The sequence below is a fragment of the Budorcas taxicolor genome, chromosome 24 (genome assembly GCF_023091745.1).
Source record: "Budorcas taxicolor isolate Tak-1 chromosome 24, Takin1.1, whole genome shotgun sequence".
NCBI classification, from domain to species: Eukaryota; Metazoa; Chordata; class Mammalia; order Artiodactyla; family Bovidae; genus Budorcas; species Budorcas taxicolor.
In genome coordinates, this window is record NC_068933.1 from 33,640,748 (window position 1) to 33,664,314 (window position 23,567).

The 23,567-nt window shown below is 39.0% G+C and overlaps 1 protein-coding gene across 1 annotated transcript in view; it reads left to right on the forward strand.

The window, feature by feature from the left end:
• Positions 1–632: 632 nt before the first annotated feature.
• LOC128068266 (disintegrin and metalloproteinase domain-containing protein 5-like) overlaps positions 633–23,567 on the forward strand; it is a 123,442-nt gene continuing 100,507 nt past the window's right edge. Inside the window, exons 1-8 of the mRNA XM_052661390.1 lie at positions 633–709; positions 2,658–2,899; positions 3,582–3,661; positions 13,537–13,592; positions 16,869–16,947; positions 17,226–17,302; positions 18,619–18,793; positions 20,378–20,443. Coding sequence (XP_052517350.1) covers positions 633–709; positions 2,658–2,899; positions 3,582–3,661; positions 13,537–13,592; positions 16,869–16,947; positions 17,226–17,302; positions 18,619–18,793; positions 20,378–20,443 — 852 coding nt within the window. The remainder of the gene's footprint in view (positions 710–2,657; positions 2,900–3,581; positions 3,662–13,536; positions 13,593–16,868; positions 16,948–17,225; positions 17,303–18,618; positions 18,794–20,377; positions 20,444–23,567) is intronic.

The following is a 23,567-nucleotide window of genomic DNA, read 5'->3' on the forward strand; positions in this document are numbered from 1 at the left end:
TGTGTCAGGGGCTTTATTGGCTTTCTGCGTAAACTAAGGAATATCAGCCTCTTTCTCTCTCCTTTACTTTCTTATTGGTCTACTCCAGACTACCAGGTTCCAGTCCATTAAAGGACCTCAAAAGTGTTATATTCTGCTAATAACTTCTCTTTGTTTTTCAGGACAACCAAGCAACTTCAAAGTGAATTTATAAACATGATTTTGACATTTGTTAAAGGAAATGTATAGTCAATATTGAGTATGCCTGTATTTCAGTGTATTTAGTATGATGTGGGTAAGGATCTGCGAAAGGAAGGATGCCTATAGACCTCAAGAGATCAAACTCTTCTTGTTCCTAATAGAGGCAGAATGAACTGTAAAAGAGGCTAACAAAGTAAAAACTAGGGGCTACAGGATTACACAGTGTGGCTATAATAACTTGTGATATTAAAGAAGATTTTTTGAAAAGTATTCGAAAAAAGATTGTATGGGTGGAGGGGAGGAGACCTCTGCCTTTGATAGCTGTCTAGTAGAAGGCAACCCACTGCAGTATTCTTGCCTGGAAAATTTCCATGGACAGAGGAGCCTGGCCGGCTACATGGGGTTGCGAAGAGTCCTGTAGGACTGAGACTGAGCACACACACGTACCCACAATGGCTATCCAACCACGAGATTTACCAGAGTCACAGTGTTTGCACCAGTGTTTGCAAATACATTTGCCTGCTGATGGGTAAGTGTTGTTACTAGGAGGAAACTTTTGCTTGCTCTCAACTTGAGCATTTGAAAAGCCTCTTGGTGAAAGTGGAAGAGAAGAGTGAAAAAGCTGGCTTAAAATTCAACATTCAGAAAACTAAGATCATGGCATCCAGTCCAATCATGGCAAAGAGATGGGGAAACAATGGAAACAGTGACAGACTTAATTTTGGGGGGGCTCCCAAATCACTGCAGATGGTGACTGCAGTCATGAAATTAAAGGATGCTTGCTCCTTGGAAGAAGGGCTATGACCAACCTAGACAGCATATTAAAAAAGCAGAGACATTACTTTCCAACAAAGGTCCGTCTAGTCAAGGCTACGATTTTTCCAGTGGTCATGTATGGATGTGAGAGTTGGACTGTGAAGAAAGCTGAGCACTGAAGTATTGATGCTTTTGAACTGTGGTGTTGGAGAAGACTCTTGAGAGTCCCTTGGACTGCAAGGAGATCCAACCAGTCCATCAACAATATTGTAAAGTAATTAACCTCCTATTAAATTTATATTAAAAAATTTAAAAACTACAAAACAAAAATAAAATAAGGGAGATTAGTCCTGAAAATTCATTGGAAGGACTGATGCTGAAGCTGATGCTCTGGTACTTTGGCCACCTGATGCGAAGAGCTGACTCATTAGAAAAGACCCTGATGCTGGGAAAGGTTGAAAGCAGGAGGAGAAGGGGACGACAGATGATGAGATGGTTAAATGGCATCACCGACTTGATGGACATCAGTTTGAGTAAACTCCAGGAGTTGGCGATGGACAGGGAGGCCTGGTGTGCTGCAGTCCATGGGGTCGCAAAGAGTCTGACATGCCTGCGGGACTGAACTGAGCATTTAAAAAGTGTGCTGATATTTATTCAGTTCAGCTCAGTCAGTGAGTTGTGTTTCACTGTGATCCCATGAACACCCAGGTCTGATTTCTTTTAGGATGGACTGGTTGGAACTCCTTGCAGTCCAAGGGACTCTCAAGAGTCTTCTCCAACACCACAGTTCAAAAGCATCAGTTCTTCAGTGCTCAGCTTTCTTTATAGTCCAACTCTCACATCCATACATGACCACTGGAAAAATCGTAGCCTTGACTAGATGGATCTTTGTTGACAAAGTAATGTCTCTGCTTTTTAATATGCTGTCTAGGTTGGTCATAACTTTCCTTCCAAGGAGCAAGCATCCTTTAATTTCATGACTGCAGTCACCATCTACAGTGATTTTGGAGACCCCCAAAATAAATTCTGACACTGTTTCCACTATTTCTCCATCTATTTGCCATGAAGTGATGGGATCGGATGCCAGGATCTTAGTTTTCTGAATGTTGAGCTGTAAGCCAACTTTTTCACTCTCATCAAGAGGCTTTCACTTTCATCAAGAGGCTCTTTAGTTCTTTTTCACTTTCTTCCATAAGGGTGGTGATATCTGCATATCTGAGGTTATCCAATATTTATTAGTCACCAGGTAATGTAACAGAGAAGGCAATGGCAACCCCCTCCAGTACTCTTGCCTGAAAAATCCCATGGACGGAGGAGCCTGGTAGGCTGCAGTCCATGGGGTCGCTAAGAGTCCGACAGGACTGAGCGACTTCACTTTCACTTTTCACTTTCATGCATTGGAGAAGGAAATGGCAACCCACTCCAGTGTTCTTGCCTGGAGAATCCCAGGGAGGGCGGAGCCTGGTGGGCTGCCATCTATGGGGTCGCTCAGAGTCGGACATGACTGAAGGGACTTAGCAGCAGCAGCAGCAGGTAATGTAAGGAAAAGCCATTTTTAGCAAATGGCATTATGATACATTACCTTTGCACCTTCTCCTCATTGTAATTGGAAACTACTTCAAAAACTGTCAATCCAAGTCGAAGATACAACCAAAACCAAGCACCGCCAACCAGCCTCATCTGAGAACTGTAACTTGCGCAGCTTTTCCTTCCTTCACAAGAAACCGAATGCTCTCTCCTCAGCCGCAGCTGCCCACCAGCTGCAGGCTAGGCGCGCCCACTGGCCCTCCCGGAGGCAGCCACCCCCAGCCTTCTCCTCGCGCGCTGCCGGCGTCTCCCACCCGCGCTGTTCACCGCAACGCCTCAACCGTCACTGTTGGGCCAGTGTGGCTCCAGGTCAGCGGAGCCATGTTCCTTCTTCTGGTCTTTCTCACCGTTCTCAGGGGACTGCACGGAGGCCCCAGTAAGTCCAGAACCTTGTCTTTTCCGGTTGAAGGGCTGCCCTTTTCTGTCCAGAGTCGGGCCCCAGACCTCCCTCCCACCCCCGTCTGACCCTCGGCCTCGAGGTCTGCAGCCGAGGAGGCAGAGGCAGTGTCAGCGCAGAAAATCTTCTCATTTCTCCGGGTGATTTATTTCCTTGTCTGTAAAATGGACAAAAATGAAAGATGTGGTCTTTTTGACATTCAGAATTCTGCTCTTCTAGAAATAATTGCACTGCCAGGAAGAAGGCATTTATCAATGAGTTCCTCCTTGGTAACTGCAGTCTTCCACCTTCTCCTTGGAAAATGGCAGATCACCTTTGTCTTCAGTATTCTGTATCTTTTTTTCCTTTGCAAATGGTCCCAGTTTCTTGATGCATTCCACTTTTTAAATTTCCTTATCTCTTACCTCAGTGTAATTTGTTACTGTTACTTAGTCAAACTGCCTGCCTGCGAACAAGAAAAGAGAGAGAATGAAACCTTAAGATTATAAAGGGTTAAGAAATGTATGTGTAAGAAGGACCAAAAGACAGCAGAAAGGGAAAGCAGATGCATATATTATACACCAAAAAGTTGGTAATGTAGAAAAGCACATGAAGAATTGGATTTAGAAATGAAAATGTAAGATTACAAGTATCAGAATAACTTTGCTTGTTTTTCTCTTAGATCTTCATAAAAAGTTTGTGCAGACCACAATTCCTGAAAAGATTTCAACGTCTGAGGCAATCAAAGATCCAGAAAATAATGTAATTGGGAAATAATATTTGTATTTCTTAAATTGTGTGAAATTGCTTTTAATATCAAGACCATAGCTGCTGATGTTGGGCAGTAATTCAGTTCTTGGAGGCGGAGCTGAGTGCTCAGACCAGGTTCACAAGGAGGAACATTTTGATGAGAAGTGTTGAGGCAAAAAAAAAAAAGCATTTATTTGGGGTTTGTTAGGATTGCAGCCTGGGAGACACAGATCCAAGAAGCACTTGAAATATGTTCCACCAGACTACAAAATGGTGGAAGAAAGCTACTAGGTTCCATAAATTGTTAAGAATTAGGATTGGAGCTGGCAAGAAGTAAGGGTGTCCATTAAGCAAGAATTGGGGTTAGAGTGAAATGATTACATAGCTGGGAAAAAGAGAGGGGGCCTATGAAACTACAGGGTTGCATCTAGCAGCTGCTAGCAGATATAGTTTTGAAAATTTTTGGTGGTGTCCTTGAGTTTGATACAGTTCAGAAAATTCCAATTCTCAGTGATGCAAGAATTTGTCTGAAACCCCATCCACTGGTGGACACCTGACTCCATTTGGGATGCCTGAACCATAGTTATTGCACTTTGATTGTTAAATGATCTTAAACATGTCATCACTATTCTCTCCACCCAAAGCCATGTATTTTACTTATTAATTCAACTCAGTAAGAGAATCTCTGCAAAAGTTTCCTGTTGTCTAAGTCTCATCTGGAAGGGATTTTACTTGTGAAACCTTGTGAGCAAGGCTCTTTTTTGTTTCACTAGAAAAATACTATGCAAAAACAAAGGGAACATTTTCTTTTCTGCATAGTGATTGCTTGCACCTATGGCTGTGCTCCAACAGGGTGACACAAACCCATCCTTCATGTTTCTGTAATTGCAAAGGGAGCTGTTTCATTCTTTAATTGTTGCAGTGAATTTTAACCTGGCACTTGAAAATTTGCTTACAATTTTGAAATAAATACTTATGGTAGTTGTGCATTAAGTCATTAGGGCAGAAAGACTGATGATACACAGTGTGAAAAACTATTATGGTGCCTCCTACAATTTCTTATATCTTCTTCCTCTGAATTTTTCTTAATCCCCCAAATTTGTTATATCATCTTCTTTGGTATTGTATGAAGAAATCATTTATTTCTTTTGCTTAGCCGTTAGTATATGCAAGTTTATATTTGACTTTCCACCAAGTTTAGTGAACTTTTCACCATGTTTAGTGAACAATTGCAAACCACACGAAGAACTTCAAAAAGGAACTTTTCCTCAGTTGAGAAATTTCTACTGTTCAAAATATTCATTACAAGATTTACACTTGTGTTTTGGCATTTTGGGATTTAAATATACACAAATAAAAAGCATTTAAAGAATTGAAAATATTGAATTGAAAATCTTGCAGCTGTGTCAGTGAAACTGTCAGAAGTCTAAACTCATAACTAATCATAAAAGAGCTGAACTGTTGAAAAGATTGTGAACTTGTGAACAAACTATAAACTGAACTTGATATGTTACTCAAAACAAATGATGACCTTAGAATTTGCTTGTAACGGCCAGTTGTAAACCCAGTCTTTCTGAAGAAAGCCAGCTAATCTTATATAAGGTTTTGGGAAGCCTAGTGTTCAGGGACCTATGGGCTTTCAGAAAGGAGAGTGTTTAGGTGTAGACAGGCTTTCAGTTGTGTTGGTGTAGTTAGTTGAGGTAGACTACTTGTTGGTCTTCTCACGTTTAGAATCCTCATCAGTGGATTGAAGCACTTACTGACTTCTGTCTAGAAGCTGTGGCGCTCACTAATTCACTGACTTTTAGAAACTTGGGGTTGTCATTGATTTGCAAACTTTCAGAAGCTAGTTATTTGAGTGTGGCTGTTTTTAACTGGCTGATTTTTCTGATTGTACATGGTGATAAAAATTATCTCTAATGGTAGTTACACAACTTGAGATTTTGGCCAAATGATAATCCTTATTTCATCCTAGTAACTCACTTATTTTGTAACTGAAAGTTTGTATCTGTTTATCTCCGTCACCTATTTCATTCATCCCCCTAAACCCTCTTCCCTATGGCAGCTACCTGTTCTCTGTATCTGTGGGTCTCTCAGCTTCAGTTCAGTTCAGTTCAGTTCAGTCTCTCAGTCGTGTCTGACTCTTTGTGACCCCATGAATCGCAGCATGCCAGGCCTCCCTGTCCATCACCAACACCCGGAGTTCACTCAAACTCATGTCCATCGAGTCGGTGATGCCATCCAGCCATCTCATCCTCTGTCGTCCCCTTCTCCTCCTGCCCCCAATCCCTCCCAGCATCAGAGTCTTTTCCAATGAGTCAACTCTTCGCATGAGGTGGTCAAAGTATTGCAGTTTCAGCTTTAGCATCAGTTGGTTCATTTGTTTTGTTTTTTATATTCCACGTATAAGAGCTTAGTACTGTGTTGTAGGTCCATCTGTGTTGTAAATGGCAAGTTTTCACTTTTTGAGTAATAGTGTTTTGTGTAAAAACCACATCTTCATCTATTCATCTACTGATGGGCACTTAGATTGCTTCCATATCTTGGCAATTGTATATAATTGCAGTGAACATGGGGTGCATGTATATTTTTGAATTAGAGTTTTTGTTTTCCTTGGAAAAAACTCAGAAGTGAAATTTCTAGACCCTATGGTAGTTCTGTCTTTAATTTTTTGAGGACCCTCTATAGTATTTTACATAGTGGCTGCACCAGTTTACATTCCAACCAACATTGTATGAGGGTTCTCTTCTCTCCACATCCTCTCACACTGTTATCTCTTGTCTTTTTTATCATAAGTGTGAGGTGATAGCTCATGGTTTTGATTAGCATTTCCTGATGATTAGTAATGTTGAGGATTTTTTCATGTGCCTGTTGGCCATCTGCATGTCTTCTTTGAAGAAATATCTATTCATATATTCTGCCCATTTTTTAAATGTGTTGCTTGCTTTTCAGATATTGAATTGTAGAAGTTCTTTGTTTACTTTGAATCTTGGTCCTTTATCATATATATTTTTTGTGAATATTTTCTTCTGTTCAGTAGGCTTTTTCATTTTGTTAGTAGTAGTTTCCTGCACCGTGAAAAGCTTTTTAGTTTGATATAGTCCTGTTTGTTCATTTTGTTCCCCCCCTGGTTTCCTGAGGAGATATTTTAAAAAATATTGCTAAGACCACTGTCAATGAGCATACTGCCTCTGTTTTCTTCTGGGAGTTTTATAGCTTTAGGTCTTACATTTAAGTCTTTAATTGATTTTTCAATTTATTTCTGTATGTGGTGTGAGAAAGAGGTCCAGTTTGATTCTTTTCCATGTGGTTGTCCAGTTTTCCCACAATTTATTGAAGAGGCTGTCTTTTTCCTATTGTATATTCCTGCCTTCTTTGTCATACATTACTTGACCATGTACATGTGTGTTTATTACTAGGCTCGCTGTTCTGTTTCTTTGATCTCTGTGTCTGTATCTGTGCTAGTAACATACTGTTTTGGTTACTGTAGTTGTGTGGTATAGTTTGAAATCAGGGAGTGTGATATCACCTGTCTTGTTTTTCTTTCCCAAGATTGTTGGCTATTCAGTTCTTTTGTGGTTCCATAAACATTTTAGAATTATTTATTTTAGTTCTGTGGAAAATGCCGTTGGTATTTTGATAAGGGATTGCATTAAATCTGTAGATTGCTTTGGGTAATATGGTCATTTTAACTATTAATTCCTATAATCTATGTACACAGTTTCTTTCCATCTTTTTATATCATCTTTCCATCTGTTTATATCATCTTTAGTTTCTCTCATCAGTGTCTTATAGTTTTCTGAGTAGAGGTTTTGTTACCAGGCTGGTTAGATTTATTTCTTGGTATTTTATTCTTTTTGATGCAGTTGTAAATTGGATTGTTTTCTTAGTTTTTATTTCTGATAGTTTGTCAGTGTATAGAAATGCAACAGATTCTGTATATTAGCTTTTTTTTCTTGCAACTTTGCTGAGTTCATTTATTACTTCTAATAGTATTTTGGTAGCCTCTTTGCTGCTGCTGCTGCTGCGTCGCCTCTTTAGGATAGTCTATATGTAATATCATGTTACATGCAACAGTGACAGTTGTACTTTTGCCATTTTTATTTCCTTTTACTTATTTTTTGTCTGATCAATTTCACTAGGACTTCCAATACTATGTCAAGTAAAAGTGATGAAAGTGAGGATCCTTGTTTTGTTCCTGATCTTAGAGGAAAAGCTTTCAGATTTTCATGATTGAGTATATTAGCTATGGGCTTGTCAGACATGGACTTTATTATGTTGAGGTGTCATAGTGATGTCAAAAGCTTTTTTTTTGTATTTCACAATTTTTAAACTCTTGAATTTGTTATGATATATCACAATATTTAACTTACAGATATTGAAATATCCTTGCACCTTTGGAATAAATCCTACTTTATCTTGGTGTATGGATTTTAAAAAATATATTGCTTAATTTGTTTTGATAATATTTTGTTGAGGATTTTTGCATCTATGTTCATCAGTGATATTGTTCTATAGTTTCCTTTTTTGTGGTGTCTTTGTCTGGTTTTGGTATCAGGCTGATACCTCATTGAATAAGAGAGTGTTCCTTTCTGTTTAATATTTGGGAGTGCTTTGGGAAGGATAGGTGTTAACTCTTCTTTTAATGTTTTGTAGGCTTCACCTATAAAGCCATCTGGTCCCTGGACTTTTGTTTGTTTGGAGTTTATTTAAATTACTGATTCAGTTCATTACAATCTATTCATATTTTGTATTTCTTATTGATTTAGTCTTGAGAGATTGTACATTTCTAGTAATTTATCCATTTCTTCTGAATTGTCCATTTTACTGGTGTATAATTGTTCTCAGTACTCTCATGATTTTTTGTAGCTCTGGGGTGTTTGTTAGATTTAGTCTTGAGAGATTGTACATTTCTAGTAATTTATCCATTTCTTCTGAATTGTCCATTTTACTGGTGTATAATTGTTCTCAGTACTCTCATGATTTTTTTGTAGCTCTGGGACTTTTGTTAGAACTTCTTTTTTATTTCTGATTTTATTTGGCTCTTGTTTTTCTTGATGAGTCTTACTAAAAGTTTTGTGATTTTTCTTTATCTTTTCAAAGAACTAGCTCTTAGTTTCATTGATTTATTTTAAAATTTCTATGTCATTTATTTCTGTTCTGATCTTTTTGATATCTTGCCTTCTACTAAATTTGGGTGTTGTTTGTTCTTCTTTTTATATAGTTCGTTTGGTGTAAGGTTAGATTATTTATTTGAGATTTTTCTTGTTTCCTGAGATAAGATGTATTACTAAAAATGTCCCTCTTAGAACTGCTCTTGCCACATCCCATATAGTTTGGATCAGTTTGTTTCCATTTTCATTTGTCTCCAGGTACTTTTTGATTTGCTCTTTGATTTCTGCAGTAATACATCAGTTGTTTAGTAGCACATTGTTCAGATTCCACATGCTAGTGTTTTTTTTTTGCAGTTTTTTTTCCCGTTGTTGTCGTTCTGATTTCTAGTCTCAGACTTCTGTGGTCTGAAAAAATGAGTGATTTGATTTCAGTTTTCTCAATTTTACTGAGACTTGTTTTTGGCATAGTATGTGGTCTATTCTGAAAATGCTTCTAGTGCCCTTGAAAAGAATGTATTCTTCTTTTGGATGGAATTTTCTGTAAGAATCTCTCAAGTTTATTTGATAGTGTGTCATTTAAGGCCAGTGTTTCCTTATTAATTTTAATTTTCTGTCTCTATTATCTGTCCATTGATGTAAGCGAAGGGTTAAAAACCCTACTGTTGTTGTGTTACTCTCAGTTCCTCCTTTTTTGTTTGTTAATATTTGCTTTATGTCTTTAGGTACTCCTATGTTGGGTGCATATATATTTACAATTATTATATCAACTTGTTGCCTTGATCCCTTTATCATCTGGGCTGTTGGACTGTTATTCATATTGTCCTATATTCTACTGCCTTAATTAATGTAGCTTTATTACAAGTTTTAATATAGGTTAGTACTGGTACTCATACTTTTCTTTCAAGAATTTGAAGAGGTCATTCCATTGCCTTTTGTCAGTCACACAATTTATTAAGAATTGTTCTGAACAAAATGTGTCATTTTTCTCTTATTGATTTTGAGTGTTTTCTCTTTTTCTTTTGTTTTAAATTTTTGCGTATGACATGCCCAGGTTTGCTTTCTTTATGTTCATACTGCTTTGGAATTATATAATAACTTGACACTGTGAGTTGTTATCTTTCATAAGCTTTGAAAGTGTCAAGTGTGAATTTTCCAAATGTTATTTCTTAATCTTACCTTTCTTCTTATTTTTTGGATTATAATTACATGAGTGTTGGATTGAAGTGAAGTGAATTGAAGTCGCTCAGTCGTCTCCAAATCTTTGCAACCCTATGGACTGTAGCCTACTAGGCTCCTCCATCCATGGGATTTTCCAGGCAAGAGTACTGGAGTAGGTTGCTGTTTTCTTCTCCATGGGGTCTTCCTGACCCAGGGATCGAATCCAGGTCTCCCTCATTGTAGGCAGACGCTTTACAGTCTGAGCCACGAGGGAAGTACATGAGCATTAGACATTTTTAATTGGTCACATTTCTCTTGTTTTCTTCTTTGCATTTTTCTCTCTGTGTTTCAACATGGACATTTTGCACTGACCTGTATTCCTGTCACCAGTCTTAACCCCTGCTAAGTCTAATCTTCTTTTATACCCTTTCATTGAATTTTTAGTAACAGATACTGTTTTTTTTCTGCTGTACAAATTTAATTTGTTTCTTTATTACAGATTCTATGCTTCTATTGAAATTCTCCATGTTCTCACTTTAATCAAAGTTACTTAATTGGTATTACTTGTGGGCTTGTTGTTATTCTTTATTTTTTATTTATTTATTTTAAATTTGATCCTGTTCTTTAGCATTTGTTATCTTTTTTTTTTTTCCTAAGGGAAAGTTGGTGCATTTGTTTGCTAAGGCCCCTATAACAAAGAAACACAAACAATGTGTCTTAAGTGACAGAAACTTATTGTCTCATAGTTTTGGAGGATAAAAGTCCAGGATCAAGATGGTGGCAACATTGGTTCTTTTTGAGTACTATGAGGGACAGATCTGTTCCCAGCCTCTGCCATTAGCGTATAGAGACCAGAGATTCTCCCATTGTGTAGGTGTGTCTAAATTTCCTTTTTTAATAAGCATACCACTTACATTGGATTAGTTCAGTTCAGTCGCTCAGTCGTGTCCGACTCTTTGCGACCCCATGAATTGCAGCACGCCAGGCCTCCCTGTCCATCACCAATTCCCGGAGTTCACTCAGACACACGTCCATCGAGTCAGTGATGCCATCCAGCCATCTCATCCTCTGTTGTCCCCTTCTCCTCCTGCCTCCAATCCCTCCCAGCATCAAAGTCTTTTCCAATGAGTCAACTCTTCGCATGAGGTGGCCAAAGTACTGGAGCTTCAGTTTTAGCATCATTCCTTCCAAAGAAATCCCAGGGCTGATCTCCTTCAGAATGGACTGGTTGGATCTCCTTGCGGTCCAAGGGACTCTCAGGAGTCTTCTCCAACACCACAGTTCAAAAGCATCAATTCTTCAGCACTCAGCCTTCTTCACAGTCCAACTCTCACATACATACATGACTACTGGAAAAATCATAGCCTTGACTAGATGGACCTTAAGCGGCAAAGTAGTGTCTCTGCTTTTGAATATGCTATCTAGGTTGGTCATAACTTTTCTTCCAAGGAGTAAGTGTCTTTTAATTTCATGGCTGCAGTCACCATCTGCAGTGATTTTGGAGCCCCCCCAAAAATAAAGTCTGACACTGTTTCCACTGTTTCCCCATCTATTTGCCATGAAGTGATGGGACCAGATGCCATGATCTTCGTTTTCTGAATGTTGAGCTTTAAGCCAACTTTTTCACTCTCCTCTTTCACTTTCATCAAGAGGCTTTTTAGTTCCTCTTCACTTTCTGCCATAAGGGTGGTGCCATCTGCATATCTGTGGTTATTGATATTTCTCCGGGCAATCTTGATTCCAGCTTGTGTTTCTTCCAGTCCAGCGTTTCTCATGATGTACTCTGCATAGAAGTTAAATAAGCAGGGTGACAATATACAGCCTTGACATACTCCTTTCCCGATTTGGAACCAGTCTGTTGTTCCATGTCCAATTCTAACTGTTGCTTCCTGACCTGCATACAGATTTCCTAAGAGTCAGGTCATGTGGTCTGGTATTCCTATCTCTTTCAGAGTTTTCCACAGTTTATTGTGATCCACACAGTCAAAGGCTTTGGCATAGTCAATAAAGCAGAAGTAGATGTTTTTGTGGAACTGTCTTGCTTTTTCCATGATCCAGCGGATGTTGGCAATTTGATCTCTGGTTCCTCTGCCTTTTCTAAAATCAGCTTGAACATCAGGAAGTTCACGGTTCACGTATTGCTGAAGCCTGGCTTGGAGAATTTTGAGCATTACTTTGCTAGCATGTGGGATGAGTGCAATTGTGCAGCCGTTTGAGCATTCTTTGGCATTGCCTTTCTTTGGAATTGGAATGAAAACTGACCTTTTCCAGTCCTGTGGCCACTGTTGAGTTTTCCAAATTTGTTGGCATATTGAGTGCAGCAGTTTGACAGCATCATCTTTCAGGATTTGAAATAGCTAAACTGGAATGCCATCACCTCCACTAGCTTTGTTTGTAGCTATGGTTTCTAAGGCCCACTTAACTTCACATTCCAGGATGTCTGGCTCTAGATGAGTGATCACACTATCGTGATTATCCGGGTCGTGAAGATCCTTTTTGTACAGTTCTTCTGTGTATTCTTGCCACCTCTTCTTAATTATCTTCTGCTTCTGTTAGGTCCATGCCATTTCTGTCCTTTATCGAGCCCATCTTTGCATGAAATGTTTCCTTGGTATCTCTAATTTTCTTGAAGAGATCTCTAGTCTTTCCCATTCTGTTGTTTTCCTCTATTTCTTTGCATTGATTGCTGAAGGCTTTCTTATCTCTTCTTGCTATTCTTTGGAACTCTGCATTCAGATGCTTATATCTTTCCTTTTCTCAGTTGCTTTTCGCTTCTCTTCTTTCAGGGCCACACTAATGGCCTCTCCTTAACTTGATTACCTCTGTAAAGGCCTTGTCTCTGAATAAGGTCACATTCTAAAGTTAGGAATTCACATGTAAATTTGGATGGAGGGAGAAAACAGTTGAACCCAAACAGTTGAATTTGTGTGTGAAAGTTTGTAGAAGCTCTGGATGATGTCTTTTTGGAATTTTTTCTTCCTGTCGCTTTTGTAGATTTCTTGTTAATTGCATCCTAATTTTGTTGTTGTTTTTCCCCTTTATTTTCATCCTATTTATTTAATAAATAGACATGTCTGTGATCTTCCTCTGTTCTCTCCTACATTCTCTTCCAGAGGAATTTCATTGCTTGCATTCGGTAAGCAAAGTGCAGTGGTGCTTATTGTGTCATCTTGCCATGGGTGTAGTACATTTCTTGTAGTTCTGTCTTTTAGAACTGTCTCTTCCAATGAACAGGAAAATTTACTTTCTAGGAGGGCTGGGAGTGAGCAAGAAATGGTTTCTCTTGTGGGCAAGTGCCCAAGTGAGGTGGGCATCTTGGCATTGACCTTGGGCATGGTGAGTTGGTGGTGTGTGTCTTAGACTAGAGATGATTATCAGCAAGCTTGTTCCTCAGATGTGTGAGTGATGGTGAATAGCAGGCATGTGGGAATGCTACCACCTAGTTCTCAATTCAGAATTCTGAAGATTTTAATATCCACATGGCAATGGAAGCACATATAATAGTTATGTATTATTATTAATTTTGTCAATCTCAAAAGGATAACTTAGAAAAAACATTATTTAGCATAATTTTTGTATGTGTTATTATTGATTTTTTTGGATGCTCATGTACAGGTGGCTTACGTCATTACAATAGGAGGAAATCCATATTTTGTCCATCTCACAAAGCAGTAAGTAATTATTTTATCTTTTAAAATTTTAATTTTTTGGTGTATTGATTTAAAAAAATAATTATGCATAGAATCATTTTAATTCAAATGTTTATTAGATATGTGTATACATTTGATACCTATTGTATGTCAGTTTTTGGGTTAAGTCCTAAGCACACAAAAGGCAATGAAACAAGTAGTCTTAATTAAATAATTTGTAATAAAGATGTAAATGAAGAAGTGTTTTATAATGCTATATTGTGATAAATGTGTAGATAGTATTCTTTGGAAATCAGGGAAGGCTTTTTGCAAAGAGAAGACTTGAAGAAAGATACTTAGTTCTAAAAGAAGTGGGGTAGTTTTGGGGGGTATTCTGTTTTGAAGAAATCATCTACAGGTTGATACAGAGTAGATTTTGTGGTGTGCAGAAATTCAGTGTGAGAATGATTGAATGACATATTTTTTTGATGATAAAAGTAAAAGATTTTGGAAAAGTGGGCAGGAGCCAGATTGTAGAAGATCTATAATACCATGGTAAGGATATTAGAAGCCATAAATATTTTTAAGCACATACTTATATAGGTCCATTGAGTCTCATAGGCTGTTTTTGAGGGGATAAAAATGGAATTGGAATGTCTAATTATATAATAGTTTAAGTGCATGATGATAGTAGCTTGAAGAATGATCATTGCACTGGAAAGAAAAATTCAGTAGATCTTGACAGATTTGGTAGGATGATTGGGAAACAGGGAGGAATTTTGGAAAGTTTAGTTGTTGCTTAAGAAAATTGGTGGGTTATAGTGTAATAAAATGAGGGGTATTAATGAAGGAGATATTTATCTGAGGGGTGACTTTGGTTTGCATTGCTTGTAAGATATTCAAGTGGCTTTTTTTTTCATTAGGCATACAAATATAGGAATTTGAATCTCTAAGGAGAGATTGGCAATATAGATTTAGCAGTAATTAAAAAAAATGCGAACTTACAGAGTGCTCACAAATATACAAGTGGCTAAAGATGGAATCTTGGGAAAGACCAGTGTTTCTATTTTTGGTTCTGCCAAAAGAGATCAAGCTAGAATAGTCAAGGAGGTAGGAAGAGAAGCATGAGTGATGTGTGATGTAAATTAAGTGAATAGACCAAGTGGCCACAGTTTTAAAAATGATACCAGAAGTTCAGTGCAATGATTACTTTAAAATTGTCTTTTGGATTTGACATTCTGGTGGTTATGGATCTTTTCTAGAGGAGTTAAGGGTGAGTAACAATTGACAAAGTGAAGAAACTGTGTGTAGACTACTCTTGATAAAATCTGTTGAGAATTGAAAATATGTAGGGAATAGCAAGAGAAAGACACAGGGCTGAGGAACAGTTATTCAGGATGATAATGACTTGACAGTAAACTTTTCAATAGTATTAAGATAAAAACAGTAGCAAGGAAGAGCTTGAAGTTACAGTACTAATAAAGTGACATATCTTCAATACATGGCACAGAATAAGATGCATAGTACAGGTGTGAGGGTTTGCTTTGAACAAAAGAAGCAATCATTCTGAAAGATAAGGAGTGAGGATGGGTACAGGGGATCTGACAGTGAGGTGACATGGAAGTTACCGAGATGATTGACAGGAATGATGCCAAGATTTTGTATAATTACTGAGGAGAATGAAAGAAAATTCTGACCAGGGTTATTGAGAAGAACTTGGTACTCAGTTAAGGTTCAGTTCAGTTCAGTTCAGTTGCTCAGTTGTGTCCGACTCTGTGACCCCATGGACTGCAGCATGCCAGCCTTCCCTGTCCATCACCAACTCCTGAAGCTTGCTTAAACTCATATCCATCAAGTCAGTGATGCCATCCAACCATGTCATCCTCTGTTGTCCCCTTGTCCTCCTGCCTTCAGTCTTTCCCAGCATCAGGGTCTTTTCCAATGAGTCAGTTCTTCACATCAGGTGATGAAAGTATTGGAGTTTTAGCTTCAGCATCAGTCCTTCCAATGTCAGGACTGATTTCCTTTAGAACTGACTGGTTTGATCTCCTTGAAGTCCAGGGGACTCTCAAGAATCTTCTCCAACACCACAGTTAAGGTTAGTTAAGGTTAGGATCTGTGGCTGTGAGGGTACAGGAGGGCCTAGAGGAGCTATTCTACGTTCAAGGTCATGAGGGGCAGAGTTGAGGAGATACCCCTCATCCAAGACAAGGAGCAGCGGCTGCACTTTGCTGGAGCAGCCGTGAAGAGATTTCCCACGTCCAAGGTAAGAGAAACCCCAGTAAGATGGTAGGTGTTGCAAGAGGGCATCAGAGGGCAAACACACTGAAACCATACTCACAGAAAACTAGTCAATCTAATCACATGGACCACAGCCTTGTCTAACTCAATAAAACTAAGCCATGCCCGTGGGGCCACCCAAGACGGGTGGGTCATGGTGGAGAGGTCTGACAGAATGTGGTCCACTGGAGAAGGGAATGGCAAACCACATCAGTATTCTTGCCTTGAGAACCCCATGAACAGTATGAAAAGGCAAAATGATAGAATACTGAAGGAGGAACTCCCCAGGTCAGTAGGTGCCCAACATGCTACTGGAGATCAGTGGAGAAATAACTCCAGAAAGAATGATGGAATGTAGCCAAAGCAAAAACAATACCCAGCTGTGAATGTGACTGGTGATAGAAGCAAGGTCCGATGCTGTAACTGATGCTGGGAAGGATTGGGGGTAGGAGGAGAAGGGGACGACAGAGGATGAGATGGCTGGATGGCATCACTGACTCGATGGACGTGAGTCTGGGTGAACTCTGGGAGTTGGCAATGGACAGGGAGGCCTGGAATGCTGCAATTCATGGGGTCGCAGAGTTGGACATGACTAAGCGACTGAACTGAACTGAAATGGACTGAACTGAAGGTTAGTGAATGTGAATTTTGTAGTGATGCTAAGAAAATCTTTCAAAATTTTAGCCTAACCCAACATTTTAATTTTGAGATTCAAGTTTAAAATCTAGAATTAATGAGCAAAAATGACAGGGATTTGAAAGTTCTATGCTGAAAATTGAGACCTGTCTTATTTCACTGTTTGATATTTCTAGCAGTTTGGGTTGTTCATTGTCATGCATTTTTGTATTATGTCACTGTAGTTAAAATACCTCTCTGGCCCAAACTTATTTAAATGACCAGTATGTGGGCAATAGGATATGCCAAGATAATTGGCACTACTTTAAATTCCTCCTTTAAAAAGAAAATTTGTATTATGAAGAATAATTTTTCTATGTTTTCTGTTTACAACTTGACCATGTTTTTGTGATTTCTGCCTAGGTCCTTTTTATCTTCAGCTTCTGTTGTTTATTTTTATGACAAAAATGATGTCCAACATCATCAGCCTTTGTCATCTCAGGTAAGACTTAGGTTTCTTTGTTATAGATTTCTTATTCTGAATTTTCCTTAAAATATAAATATTATGAAATTACTAGAATGTTATTTCACACATTCAGTGAAATAAAATAACCTGGACTAGTTCTTATTTCTGCCTGGCACAACTCACTGGGTCATGGCCATTCATATTAAAGTACTAAGGCAGTGAAAGTAAAAAATGCAAATAAGGTATCTGGAATGTCTGTTTAAAAAAGAAGTTAACCATTTTTTTTTTCCTGTTTTTTTTTTTTTTTTCCTCAGATGGATTGCAATTATCATGGATATGTTGCAGGTTTTCCAAATTCTCTTGTATCACTCAACATTTGTTCAGGACTCAGGTTGTAGCCTATTTAGAGATACTCCTTTTGCCAGTATTAGATCTTGCTAAACTGTAATATTTATCCTCCAGTACTTTTTCTAGTTCTACAGTCACCTTTATTATTTCAATTTCCTATGGAGTGAACCAGAATTACTGATAAAATGAAGTTAGTTACCCTGGTAGTGTCCATTCCAGATGGGAGCCTGCATGTTGATTCTAACAGGCTATGCTGCTTGAGGCTTTGAGCAATCTTGAGTATAGGTAGTGTTGATTGGGTCTCTCCATACTAGTTTTCTCAAATTCTTCATGTTTTTACAGGTGTCTTAATTTTCTAGAATGATTGTCAGTGCAGAATGCCTGAGTCTGACCGATACTTTGGCTCTGCTCACAGTCATTCTCAGGCAAATAGTACCTTTAACTCAGCCACACAAATGATTTAGAACATGCAGTGTCAGGGGAGATAAAGGGATTTCAAAGAGAAGAAAGGAACCTAAACTAAGGAAAAGAGGGCCTATGGCTACAGTCTTGGTTAGGACATCAACACCCTAGGTAGAAGTGTTAACCTGTTCAGGCACATACGTGTGTCATAGATGCGTGTAGATGTGCCTGCGTACGGGCACTTGCCATCGACCTCAACAAGGGTTAAATCGCATGCTCCTGCTGAATTTGCACCCCTTGAAGGAGTGGAGTTTAGGGTTGAGAGCAGAAATGCGGCACTCTGTGCTCTATGAAGACCAGCAGAACAGGTCTTCAGGTAGTTAGATATTCTCAGGAGCTGATTTTATGAGCCCAATTTTTGTATTTCCTCATAGCTAGAAAAGTAATAAAATCCTTTATGGTAATGACTATTTCCTGTGACTACCAGAAGCTTCATGAGACTAGCAGAAACTTTCTACAAAAAATACGTGCTTGATCGCATGTGCACCACCTTCACAAAAATCACATATAAACTCTCCTTCCCTGCTACCTCTTTGGAACAGTTAGAACTATCTGAAATACTATCATCCAGGCTGCAGTCCTTGTTTTACTCCCAAATAAAACTTATCTTGCAGCTCTCTTGTGCATTTTTTTAAGTTGACAGATGCATGCCACTAAAACTGGTTTCTTTAAGATAATAAAAATATTTCTATTGGAATATTTGTAATAAAAAGCCAGACATATACTGTGTTATTACTGTCCAGTTCTAGAACAATACCTCAAAGAATAAAGAGAGAAATAGAAAAACCAAGGTGACTTTAAATGTAAAAAAAAATTGTTTTTTGGCCAACATTTCTTATAAGAATTACAGTTCCAGTAGAATAATTTCACATTTGTTTTGATTATTTTACCATTCAGGGGAACACTGCAGTTTAAAAACATCTCATATGCACTTGAACCAGTTGAGTCTATATCAGGATTTGTGCACATGATTTATGAAGAAAAAAATGATGTAAGTGCTATCCCTCTGTTACTGGAAAATGATACTTACAGCTATGAGAGATCACAGTATAAAGTCAGAAAAAGTTCAGAAGTAAGTGTGGACTCCTTATTATATATATTGTGTAATTTTATAAAATGAAAAATACTTTCAGAGCAAAATTTAGTGACTTGTAAATTTTAAGTTTATTTTACTTTTTCATGATGGCATTTCATGACTTTTCAGATGGATGCTGAATGAAATTTTTTGTTATGCTTCTTGTTAGATGAAAGTTTAGCAAAAACTTAGGTAATTGATTTTGGAAACAGATATGTGAATATAAGATTAAATAAACCAAAAAGCTAATTTTCATATGTGGACATTTGGATAATTAATGTAAATTCCTCCTTTTCCTGAATTATTCTGGTAATTTGAGTGAATATGTGATCTGAATTTCTAAATGAGTCTTTGTTATGTGAGAATTCAGGAATGAATAATAATAGTTAGTGGCTTGCATAACGTACGTGTACAGCAAACTGATGAATTCTTCCTCCACAAAAACCTGTTCAGTTCAGTTCAGTTCAGTCGTTCAGTCGTGTCCGACTCTTTGCAACCCCATGAATCGCAGCACGCCAGGCCTCCCTGTCCATCACCAACTCCCGGAGTTCACTCAGATTCACATCCATCGAGTCAGTGATGCCATCCAGCCATCTCATCCTCTGTTGTCTCCTTCTCCTCTTGCCCCCAATCCCTCCCAGCATCAGAGTCTTTTCCAGTGAGTCAACTCTTCACATGAGGTGGCCGAAGTACTGGAGTTTCAGCTTTAGCATCATTCCGACCTGTAAGCTGCCATAAATAACATTCCTGGCTCCAGTGAACAGTCAGTGATTGTAAACTTAGGTAATATTTTTCTAAACCATGATTTGTCAAAAGTAGTTTCTAATAATTGATAGCAAAAAATCTGTCCACATGAAAGATTACTATGAAAATGATCACAAGGCTAAGGGAAGGAAGGCTTCCCTGGTGGCCCAGTGGTAAAGAATCTGCCTGCCAATGTAGGAGACAAAGGAGACATGGGTTTGATCCATGGGTTGGGAAGATCCCCTGGAGAAGGAATGGCAACCCACTACAGTATTCCTCTTTGGATAATCCTATGGGCAGAGGAGTCTGACAAGCTACAGTCCATGAGGTCACAAAGAGTTGGACAACACTGAATGAGCACACAAGGAAAGGAAAATTGTATGATATAAACTTATCGCTGAGGGTTGGACATGACTGAGCGACTTCACTTTCACTTTTCACTTTCATGTATTGGAGAAGGAAATAGCAACCCACTCATGTTCTTGCCTGGAGAATCCCAGGGACGGGGGAGTCTTTTGGGCTGCCGTCTATGGGGTCGCACAGAGTCGGACATGACTGAAGTGACTTAGCAGCAAACTTAATATTTCTAATATCAGTTATTGTAAAAATCAAATTATGCCTGAGTATTATATACAGCATTGACTCTCACTGAAAATTCTTATTAACCACAGGCATATTTTGGACTGAAATTTTCTGAATAGTATCTAAAATTTGTATTTAAAAATCACCTTAATATATAATCAGTAGCAACATGTCTCTCAGTTTATCTCTGAACATAATTTTAATAGAATGTACACTTTGGGAAATTTCTCAGGACTCATGTTATGTGTTTTTCAGAGATCTGGCCATACCAAATTATTCTCCCGATACATTGATATGTATATTGTTGTGGATAAAAATCTGGTAAGTTTTTTCTTTCTTTTTCTTTTTTTTAAGTATAAATTTAGTTATTTTAATCGGAGGCGAATTGCTTTACAATGTTGTATTGGTTTTGCCATACATCAACATGAATCTGCCACAGGTGTACACGTGTTCCCCATCCTGAACCCCTCTCCCATCTCCCTCCACATACCATCCCTCTGGGTCATCCCAGTGCACCATCCCTGAGCATCCTGTATCATGCATCGAACCTGGACTGGCGATTCGTTTCACATATAACATTATACTGTTTCAATGCCATTCTCCCAAATCATCCCACCCTTGCCCTCTCCCACAGAGTCCAAAAGACTGTTCTATACATCTGTGTCTCTTTTGCTGTCTTGCATACAGGGTTATCGTTACCATATTTCTAAATTCCATATATATGCATTAGTATACTGTATTGGTTGAGAAGGCAATGGCACCCCACTCCAGTACTCTTGCCTGGAAAATCCCATAGACAGAGGAGTCTGGTAGGCTGTAGTCCATGGGGTCGCTAAGAGTCAGACATGACTGAGTGACTTCACTTTCACTTTTCACTTTCATACACTGGAGAAGGAAATGGCAACCCACTCCAGTGTTCTTGCCTGGAAGTCCCAGGGACGGTGGAGCCTTATGGGCTGTGTTCTATGGGGTCACACAGAGTTGGACATGACTGAAGTGACTTAGCAACAGCATACTGTATTGGTGTTTTTCTTTCTGGCTGACTTCACTCTGTATAATAGGCTCCAGTTTCATCCACCTCATTAGAACTGATTCAAATGTATTCTTTTTAATGGCTGAATAATACTCCATCGTGTATATGTAGCACAGCTTTCTTATCCATTCATCTGCTAATGGACATCTAGGTTGCTTCCCTGTCCTGGCTATTATAAACAATGCTCTGATGAACACTGGGGTACACGTGTCTCTTTCAGTTCTGGTTTCCTCAGTGTGTATGCCCAGCAGTGGGATTGCTGGGTCATTAGGCAGTTCTATTTGCAGTTTTTTAAGGAATCTCCACACTGTTCTCCATAGTGGATGTACTAGTTTGCATTCCCACCAACAGTGTAAGAGGGTTCCCTTTTCTCCACATCCTCTCCAGCATTTATTGCTTGTAGACTTTTGGATCGCAGACATTCTGACTGGCATGAGATGGTACCTCATTGTGGTTTTGATTTGCATTTCTCTGATAATGAGTGATGTTGAGCATCTTTTCATGTTTGTTAGCCATCTGTATGTCTTTTTTGGAGAAATGTCTGTTTAGTTCTTTGGCCCATTTTTTGATTGGGTAGTTTATTTTTCTGGAATTGAGCTGCAGGAGTTACAACCCCTGGATTGTAGCCCACCAACTTCCTTTGTCTGTGGGATTCTCCTGGCAAGAATACTGGAGTGGGCTGCCATGCCCTCCTCCAGGGGATCTTCCCGACCCGGGGATCAAACCTGCATCTCTTGCATCTCCTGCATTGACAGGCAGGTTCTTTACCACTAGTGCTCCCTGGGAAGTCCATTAATGGATACCAAAAACATACACTGAAATGTCTATAGATTATATAGAAAATACATGCAAATGTAGTCATCTCTTGGTCACAAGGAAAATACCAATAGTTTTGTAAAAGTAAAAATCAATTTGCAAAAACTCTATCATAATATATTAAAACAATAGGGAATAAAAGAGGTAAGGGGAAATTAATACAACTTAAAAATTAAATACAATTTTGAGTAATTTTTCAAGGCAGAAAAGAAAAACTATAGTTACTAGCTATTTAATGTTGTGGGCTTCTCTGGTGGTTCAGACAGTAAATAATCTGCCTGCAATGCAGGAGACCCAAGTTTGATCCCTCAGTCCAGTTCAGTCACTCAGTCGTGTCCGACTCTTTGCGACCCCATGAATCGCAGCATGCCAGGCCTCCCTGTCCATCACCATCTCCCAGAGTTCACTCAGACTCACGTCCATCGAGTCAGTGATGCCATCCAGCCATCTCATCCTCTGTCGTCCCTTTCTCCTCCTGCCCCCAATCCCTCCCAGCATCAGAGTCTTTTCCAATATGTCAACTCTTCGCATGAGGTGTCCAAAGTACTGGAGCTTCAGTTTTAGCATCATTCCTTCCAAAGAAATCCCAGGGCTGATCTCCTTCAGAATGGACTGGCTGGATATCCTTGCACTCCAAGGGACTCTCAAGAGTCTTCTCCAACACCACAGTTCAAAAGCATCAATTCTTTGGTGCTCAGCCTTCTTCACAGTCCAACTCTCACATCCATACATGACCACAGGAAAAACCATAGCCTTGACTAGATGGACCTTAGGCGGCAAAGTAATGTCTCTGCTTTTGAATATGCTATCTAGGTTGGTCATAACTTTCCTTCCAAGGAGTCAGCATCTTTTAACCTCATGGCTGCAGTCACCATCTGCAGTGATTTTGGAGCCCCAAAAAATTAAGTCTGACACTGTTTCCACTGTTTCCGCATCTATTTCCCATGAAGTGATGGGACCGGATGCCATGATCTTCATTTTCTGAATGTTGAGCTTTAAGCCAACTTCTTTGCTCTCTTCTTTCACTTTCATCAAGAGGCTTTTTAGATTCTCTTCCCTTTCTGCCATAAGGGTGGTGTCATCTGCATATCTGAGTGTATTGATATTTCTGCAGGCAATCTTGATTCCAGCTTGTGCTTCTTCCAGTCCAGCGTTTCTCATGATGTACTCTGCATATAAGTTAAATAAGCAGGGTGACAATATACAGCCTTGACGTACTCCTTTTCCTATTTGGAAGCAGTCTGTTGTTCCATGCCCAGTTCTAACTGTTGCTTCCTGACCTGCATACAGATTTCTCAAGAGGCAGGTCAGGGGGTCTGGTATTCCCATCTCTCTCAGAGTCTTCCATAGTTGATTGTGATCCACACAAAGGCTTTGGCATAGTCAATAAAGCAGAAATAGATGTTTTTCTGGAACTCTCTTGCTTTCTCCATGATCCAGTGGATGTTGGCAGTTTGATCTCTGGTTCCTCTGCCTTTTCTAAAACCAGCTTGAACATCAGGAAGTTCACAGTTCACATATTGCTGAAGCCTGGCTTGGAGAATTTTGAGCATTACTTTACTAGCATGTGAGATGAGTGCAATTGTGCAGCAGTTT